The 8,572-nt window shown below is 44.0% G+C and overlaps 2 protein-coding genes across 2 annotated transcripts in view; one reads left to right on the top strand and one right to left on the bottom strand.

Annotated features, from left to right (window-relative positions):
* The window catches only part of Med12l (mediator complex subunit 12-like), a 196,917-nt gene that overhangs the window by 138,051 nt on the left and 50,294 nt on the right, over positions 1–8,572 (top strand). Inside the window, exons 22-29 of the mRNA XM_013029865.1 lie at positions 464–584; positions 805–906; positions 1,546–1,659; positions 2,874–3,073; positions 6,418–6,606; positions 7,123–7,197; positions 7,285–7,475; positions 8,231–8,392. Of these exons, the coding sequence (XP_012885319.1) occupies positions 464–584; positions 805–906; positions 1,546–1,659; positions 2,874–3,073; positions 6,418–6,606; positions 7,123–7,197; positions 7,285–7,475; positions 8,231–8,392 (1,154 nt within the window). The remainder of the gene's footprint in view (positions 1–463; positions 585–804; positions 907–1,545; positions 1,660–2,873; positions 3,074–6,417; positions 6,607–7,122; positions 7,198–7,284; positions 7,476–8,230; positions 8,393–8,572) is intronic.
* The window catches only part of P2ry12 (purinergic receptor P2Y, G-protein coupled, 12), a 50,310-nt gene that overhangs the window by 27,868 nt on the left and 13,870 nt on the right, over positions 1–8,572 (bottom strand). The gene's annotated exons all lie outside the window — the stretch shown is intronic.

Here is an 8,572-nt window from a genome sequence, read left to right as displayed (position 1 = left end):
TGGAAGTGGCACTGTGGCTCAAGTGGTAGAGCACTAGTCTTGAGCTGAAGAGCTGAGGGACAGCGCCCAGGCCCAGAGTTCAAGCCCCACAACTGACCAAAAAAAAAAAAAAAAAACATCAAAAAAGAACACATTAGTTGCCACAGAAAGGAACTCTAGAATATTACTGTGGCTTGTCTTCCTGCAAGAGGGGCCTTCTCTTTTTCTTTGCTTCCTGATGCTCTTTCCTTTCAACGGTGTATTAGATTGCATTTTGCCAAAAATTATTATCACGCTTTCCAGTTCCATTGAACACATGTTTAGGTCAGTGTCTCCTTACGGTATGGGGTGCAGATAGTTGTTTCCCTCTGTGGGCCTGTTGGGATTTGAGGTGGTGTGGGAATTTCCTACTTTCTCTTAGATACTGATCTTGCTCCTGCTGAGGGGTGTTAGGTATTAAAACCTGTCAATGTTTTTCTTGAAGGTGAGTGACCTTTCATTCCATGATTCATTAGCTACTTTCATTGCTATTCTGATAGCACGACAGTGTTTCTCCCTGGAGGACGTCGTGCAGCACGTTGCTCTGCCCTCGCTCCTGGCGGCAGGTGAGTGGGCGCGGCCCGACGGCCCTGCCGGGTGGGGCGCCGGGCTCAGGGGCAGAGTTACCCAGGCCGACCCCTCGGGGATGGGAAGCAACCATGCGCCCATTTCTAATGGACTGCACTCGGGTTTCTCAGAAGCATGGAGTCAGCAGACTCAGCCTAGTGGACAGCCCGATGGAGCTGTTCTGTGTGAGTCAGCAGGCTTGCTTTTCATGCCCCCTAGCTTGCGGAGACGCCGACGCGGAGCCGGGGGCCAGGATGACGTGCAGACTCCTGCTTCACCTCTTCCGAGCTCCTCAGGCCTGCCTGTCACCGCAGGCGACCGGTAAGACGATGGCTGGAAACGTGGGTACGTGTTCCTGGGGAGCTGAAGTTCTGTGACCTCACGAGCTGCTTAGTAATTTCCTTCCTGACTTTCGTGGCTTGATCTGAGAGTGATGAAGGAGTGAAATAATTGCAGTGGGCAGGCTGACAGGACTTCATTTATGTAACATCAAGGTTTATTGGGAAATAAGTAATTAATAAACGTGTGGAATACTTCTGCTCTGAGGTCATGCCACACTGGTGGGCAGCCTGATCCTCTGTGTGTTGGCTCTGAACCACATCAGCCCACCCAGGGCAGCGATTTCATATATGCTCTTCCTATAGCACAAGTAGTAAGAACAAATCTTAGAGCTTTCAGTGACGTCTAACCCTAAAGATCCATATGACACATAATGTGTTCCTGGGAGTTCTACTGATATATTTGGCATGTCTCGCTGAGGAGCCAAAACACTTTGAATAGTTAAAACAAAGAAAACAAGAATACTGGCAGCGTCTCTTGGTGAATCCCAGGAGCATCACCCAGAGCAGGCCGAGGGCAGTACTGACCACCACCTAGCCGTGAGGCCCTGCGGGCTACAATGACTGCAGATGGCTGCTCTGTGCTCAGGAGGCAGTCACAGGTTTGTTGTTGTTTTTCTAGGCAAACCTTTCCCTGGAATAAGATCCTCCTGTGATAGACACCTGCTAGCCGCTGCTCACAACAGCATTGAAGTGGGAGCCGTTTTTGCTGTCTTAAAAGCAATTATGATGCTGGGTAAGACTGTCACCAGAAATTGAAGCAAAATAACTGGTATTTAGTTTCAGGTGTAATGAAACTGTATTTGAAACCATGTGTTCTGTTTGTCCTGGGAGGAATTAGTTGGCTTCCGAGTCCAAGAACCATCAGAACTCTGAGAATTCTGTCTTTTGTCCCTATCGATCCTGCAGCAATTTATATAGAGGTATCTTTCATTTTGCTATAATTACACTGTCTCATTCTGACGTGAAATAGACCATTAGAACTGCTGCAAAAAGAAAAAAGCTGGAAGTGGCGCTGTGGCTCAAAGTGGTAGAGCGCTAGCCTTGAGCTGAAGAGCTGAGGGACAGCGCCCAGGCCCAGAGTTCAGGCCCCACGACTGGATCTCCCCCCGCCTTTTTCAGCCAAGTCAGAGTATTTTCTTGGTTGGTCTGATGGCTTTAGAAAGCCCTTTTACACTGTCCGGGGCTCATTTACTGCAGGCAGTGAAGACTTTGCTTCAACTCATTTGTTGGTACCAGGAAATTTCCTTGTTACGGTCTGGTTTGCTACTGTTGGTAAGCACACAAAAAGTTTGAAGGTTCTGCTGTTGTTTGACAGTGTTTACTACCAAATTCTATTACTCTCACCATGGAGAAACAGAGATTCCTTATTTTCCACTGGTCAGATATTCCTCCTCCCACCTCGCCTGAACTTTGATACGAGGGAAAATCACTTTCTAAAAAGGATTTGCCCTAAATCTTAGCTGAGCAGACATTTTTCCAAGCTGGGTATGAGAATGAGGGAGATGACGAATGTGGGTTGGCCAGTCGGTGAAGCTTCTCAGAGCTTCCCTGGTTTACGTTGCCCTCCTCCATCCCCGACCAGTGGGCAGACAGTAAGCCACCGGGATAGAAGAAATGGAAAAGGACGCCTGTCTATGAGTCGGATGAACTTGAGTGCTTTGAGGCTTGAAATTTTGGTGAAATCGGGTTCCATGATGACTAGGTGTGACTGCTAATGGATCACCCTTCCAAATCTGGTGGAAATATATTTAGTTCTGTAAATAGAAGAAGGGATGAGTCTTGAACTTGCTTTTATTCCATGTGGGTTCTCTTATTAGTTCTCTTGGTCCGTTCTTTCTGTTGTTGAGTGGCTATTCAATAATAAAACCTTCATATGTTTTAAGTCCTGAAAGTTAACCTCCTTGCCTCCTAAAATTGTGATTTTGCTCTTGTGGTTCTGTTATTTAGGAGATGCCAAAATCGGTAGTAGCACTGTCAGCTCTTTGAAGAATGATGAGTTCACTGTGAGGGGCTTGCGGCGTGATGGGAATGCAGAAGATATCTGGGCTAGCTCACAGAACTCGAAGTCCTGTGGGAAAGGGGTTTCCATTGAAACTGCCAATTTAAGGGAGTATGCGCGATATGTGCTGAGGACTATCTGCCAACAGGTATTTTTTCAGTTTAGGGTGGCTTAAAAAAAAATAATGTGTAGCTTGTTTTGGAGACAACCGCTTAATAGTTTCAGAAACCTGTACAGGGGAAGTGGCACTGTAGCTCAAGTGGTAGAGCGCTCGCCATGAGCTGAGGGACAGCGCCCAGGCCCAGCGTTCAAGCCCCACAACCGACAAAAAAAAAAAAAAAAAGAAACCTGTACATAGACAGTCCTTTTTGTCCTGTTGTTAACTGTATTTAGTAGTAATTCCTAATTTGCAAAAAAGTTGCAAGAATATGAACTCCTCTATATTATCCTTTATATAAGTTCATTGATGTTTTTGTATTTTGCCACTTTGTTTTATGATTCATGTGTATGAACATGAGTATACGTGTGTATGTGTGTATATGTATTTCTGTGTAGAGGTTTTGAACCTTTTGAAAGTCAATGGGTACTTTATTCTTCTTTAATTTTGAATACTTCAGTCTTCATTTCTTCCAGAATTAGTGAAAATTAGAAAATTTAGTGTGAATTTAACATTTTTTCTCAACTATAGGCAGCATTTGGTGTGGCTGGTTACCTGGTGCAGTAGGGTTTGTCTGTGCTGCCTGCAGTTTAGTTTCAGTCTGCAGGTGTGATGTGCTCTGCGTGGCCCAGCGTTCATTGGTGATGCTGACTGGATCACAGTGTCTCTTGCACCGTTCAGTACTTCTCCATCGTTTCTGACTCTTTCCACTTGTCATTGTAAGAGGTCGTTCACATTCTGTTCCCCTTCACACTCCCCCACCCTCAGATGCATTTCATTCCTCTCCTAACCAGTCTTCACCACGGCGATCGTCAGATGGCACGGTTCCCCTCCTTCCAGTCCCCCTAATCCTCTACTTAGGGAAAACCTCCACCCTTCTATGCACAACCTTATGGAGTACTTATTTAATGTTCAAATCATTCTAGGTTTACTTAATGGGAATCCTGTATCCGATCTTTTGTGTCATTTCTCCTATTTTCATATATATAAATATATATTATATATATATATATTTTTTTTTTTTTTTTGGTCGTGGGTCTCAAACTCTGAGCTCTTCAGCTCAAGGCAAGTGCTCTACCACTTGAGCCACAGTGCCACTTCCAGTTTTCCAGTGGTTTATTGGAGATATGAGTCTCACAGGCTTTCCTGCCCGGGCTGGCTTTGAACCACAATCCTTAGATCTCAACCTCCTGAGCAGCTGGGATGGCAGGCATGAGCCACGGCGCCGGCTATTTTCATATTTTTTAAAATTTTTTAAAAGCATTTGCACAGAGCTATTTCCCATTCCCCCTGGAACACGAGTTCTGTTTGGTATACGGTGGCACTTAGTAAGATCTGGGTCCTGTGCTTTTTGTTTTTAATAGAGTAGCATGGCTTCATTGCTCTCAGCAGATAGCCAGGAAAATCACGTGTGTGTATGTATGTAATCACAAATCATATGACACCTCTAGTTCCAATCCCAACCCACAGGGTTGTGTTTTACTTCCCTCACATTGCAGTTAGTGTTGCCTGTGTACATAGGTGACATTATGGGTGATGTGCAGGAGAGTTATGTTTCCCATAACATCAGCCGTTCTCTCTTTTGCTTAATTTTGCAGTCTACCTGAAGTACTTTAAAGGTTGCTACACCACCAGGAAATACAAACCTCCTAAGGAGAGCTGAAGTTCCTATTTCCTTAGGCTTACAATACTGCATCTAGAAGTTACTCTGCCCCACCCCCCAACCCAGAAAAAGGAAGCAAACAAATGCCATCTGGAAAAACAGCAGAAAAATGCAGAAAAGAAAGAAAACTAGATTGTTTTTTCCTCCCTTATAGAATTTGTTCTTAATTTGAAATAGAATCTGGTTTATTGTGTGCATTTTGTTTCAGTTTTTTAATTCCCTGGGTCTACATAGCATACCATGCATCCAAAAGTCAAACTACACATAAAGTGTGCTCAGAGATGTGCCCCCCTTCAATAGCCCTTCTGTCCTGTGCCTTTCTCGGCTTCAGGTGACAATTCATTGTTTTTCTGGCTTTTTCTATTTTAAAAACTGATACTTAAAAAGTTGTATACCTCATACAGCTTGTAATTTGTTGTAGAGATACGGTTGTCAGAGTCGTGTTTTTGTGTTTTACTGTAGCTGTGGTGGAAGTTGCCTCGTAGCTGAGTCGGTAGCGAGAGACAGTTGTGTGTTGTTTCCAGCAGTGAGTGCCCAGTGGGTCCCCGGGACATCCACCGTGCATTTGATGCCTAGAACTGCAACAAGGCCAGCGGTAGGAAGGCCTGGCCCTCTGTGGCGCCCGACAGCTGGTCTAGGAGGATCTGGTCTGCGCCCTGTGGGGTGGGAACACCCGGGCTGACGTGCAAGTCCAGGCGCCAGCATCAGGCATGCACACACAGACATATGCTCACAGGCCTATATGCACACACACGGCATGCCTGTGTATGAATAAAGCGGTGGATGCTTCGTTGGCAGTCCACAGGCTCTTATTGCCTCCTTTTGAGTTTGATATAAGGGGTCTGATGTCAGGCAATTTTAATGGACAGTCAGTATTAAACTACTGGTACTACAGTAGAAAAACAAGGTTCATATAAAAGCGATCTGGCCCAGAGTCCAGTTCAGTTACTTTCATTTCTTGTCCTAATTTGTAACGAAGAAAGGGAGCTAAGAATTTAAATTACCAGGGACTCTCCAGAGCACAGCATTTATAGCTCAAGATTTTGGTACAACCTCTACCCAGCAGTTAGATTTCTTTGAAATTACTATAAAACAATTGTATAGAAAGTAGTTATGCACTGCTATTTGTGTTGGTAACAGTTTCATAAAGTCCAGTATTTTCTAAATATCTGTATGTTCTGCCTATTCAGCAGAATACGGTTTAATGTATTCTGTTAATGTGATGAAGAGCATACACTATAGAAATATCATTACAGAGCAAGTGTTAAAATCCAATTAAAATATAATTTAGAAGGCATGTTAGAGTGTTAGAGAACCTACCTAGAAAGGAAAGTACCCTGAGTTTAAAACCCAGTTCTGAAATAAAATAATAAATAAATGCATAAATAGTGCCCTAAAAAAGGACTCATTTTCCATTTGAAAATATATACCAGTATTTTTTTTGCATATATTTTTAAGCTGTTCTCTTTAGTCAGAGTTCCACCTTGTGTTTTTGATAAGCCAACATGCTAGAATTTTTCTTTTTAAAACTTTTTCCTTTCTCTTTCATGTGTTTTTTTGTTTGTAGAGTCTTACCAGATTTTCATGCCATTTCGCTCTGAGAATTTAGAGCATAATACATAAGTTTGTGGTAAGTTGGTACCTGTCAATCTAACTGCTGTATCATTTTTAGGAATGGGTAGGAGAACATTGCTTAAAAGAACCTGAAAGATTATGCACAGACAAAGAGCTTATACTGGACCCTGTGCTTTCAAATGTGCAAGCACAGAGATTATTGCAGCTCATTTGCTACCCGCATGGCATTAAAGAGTGTGCCGAGGGAGACAGCCTGCAAAGACAACACATCAAACGCATTCTCCAGGTAGGAGCCGCTTTCCAGCCTTGTGTTTCTGTCACTTGATACACTGTTTGTGAGGGTCACAAGTCACGCGCCCTCACTTTGCCGTTTCTGATTCTTGAGTCAGATTCTGATTTTGTTCAGATTCCTTTTCTGGGGATTTGCCTCAGTTTATTGCTGTCACAAATAGTGATATTTTACATCTGTACTACATTTACCTCAGAGGAAGGAGTCTTATGGAGGAGCAGTCTTAGACATATTAAGAAGCATTAGAATTACTTAGGAATGAAGTTGTTAGGTTTTGAAAGATGAAATGTCTCATAGTTTCTAGCCAAGATGGTGACATCATTTGGATGTTGCTATTTGTTTCTTTGTGTATAGTGAACATAGGTAATTGATTGTAAGTCTTTGATCCTTGTAAACTCTTTTTGTGCATCTTACCCTGCTTCTTCTTGAAAAAAATGAGTGCTGTGAGAACTCACATGTTAACACTGGTTTAATGTTCTTACTATCGAATGGAAATCTCTGCGTCTTCCCCAGAATCTTGAGCAGTGGACACTGAGACAGTCCTGGCTGGAACTGCAACTAATGATCAAGCAGTGCGTGAAGGACCCTGTGAGTATGCGTTGCAGGGCGCACACGGGTGAGTCTCGGGAGAAAGGAGAGCCTGGTGGGCTCTACCTTTCTTATGTCTCGCTCTAGGGCTCCGGTTCTGTGGCTGAAATGAACAACTTATTGGACAATATTGCAAAGGCCACCATAGAGGTCTTCCAGCAGTCTGCAGATTTGAATAGCAGCTCCTCTAGCGCTGGCCTGAGCCTCTTCCACCCGCATGGTGCTGGAAATGCTGATGCGAGTAGCACGCGGCAAACCGGAGTAAAGACATTTCTGAGGTATCTGTCGTGCTTGTCGTGAACTCCTCACAGGTCATTGTGAGTTTTATTGGCATAATACTTTTTTAATTAAGATGCAGGAAGTATGAGAAAATCACTACTTAGTGACAGTTACCATTAAGCAACAAGTTAGAGGATAAAGCTAGGCATTCAACATCCTTGATTGAGTAGACTCAGATGCCTTCGAGCCACAGGTGCACTCAGGGTCAAGCCATGATTTCAGTGTCTTCAGGAGCAACTGTGTTCCATGGTATTCATTAAATCGGAAACACATTCTGTTATCTTTCTTATTTGGCAGTTATTCAGTAATATAACATGGTAATTTGCATTCAGTATTAGAACCAGTAGGTGTATGAATTGTAAAGTAATCCTTTTAATCATGACTGATTGACTGTCTTTGATCATTTTGGTAAAAACAATAACTAGTGAATTTTAAAACTTAAAAGAATTGATATTGTAACTATTTAGCCAAGTGTATTGTTTGCCAACACAATGATTGTTAGTAGTCAAAAAGCCAAAATCACAGAGAACTGCTAAAAACCAGTTTATATACAATCTCTGCCCCCAAACTCTCTATAACGTGGATGGAATGTAGAAGCACATGTCTGGTTTTGGCAAGAGGAAGATAGTTGAGAAATGAGAAGGAAATTTTTGCATCGTATGTCCTGCACATCAAACTGTGATGTTGGCGCTTCCGTCCTTGGGTGAGGTCAGACTCGGCTGCCTCACGGCGTAACACCTGCCTCTGGTTGTAGTTCCTCGGAGCGCAGGGGCGTGTGGCTGGTGGCCCCCCTCATCGCCAGGCTGCCAACCTCTGTCCAGGGAAGGGTGCTGAAGGCTGCTGGAGAAGAGCTAGAGAAGGGGCAGCACCTGGCCTCCTCTTCAAAGAAGGAGAGAGACCGACAGAAGCAGAAAAGGTAGGACTGAAGGGGTGTGTGTCTGTGAAGGCGTCTGGTTCTACCACGGAGGCCGGGAGCCCTGCCACCCACCTGACAGTCCTGTCCCAGAGCCCACGGAGACCATGAGCCCTGACACCTGACAGTCCTGACCCCAGAACCCACAGAGACCATGAGCCCTGACACCTGACAGTCCTGACC

This window comes from Dipodomys ordii, unplaced genomic scaffold (assembly GCF_000151885.1).
Source record: "Dipodomys ordii isolate 6190 unplaced genomic scaffold, Dord_2.0 Scaffold124, whole genome shotgun sequence".
Lineage (NCBI taxonomy): Eukaryota > Metazoa > Chordata > Mammalia > Rodentia > Heteromyidae > Dipodomys > Dipodomys ordii.
This window is presented reverse-complemented; position numbering and strand designations above follow the sequence as displayed.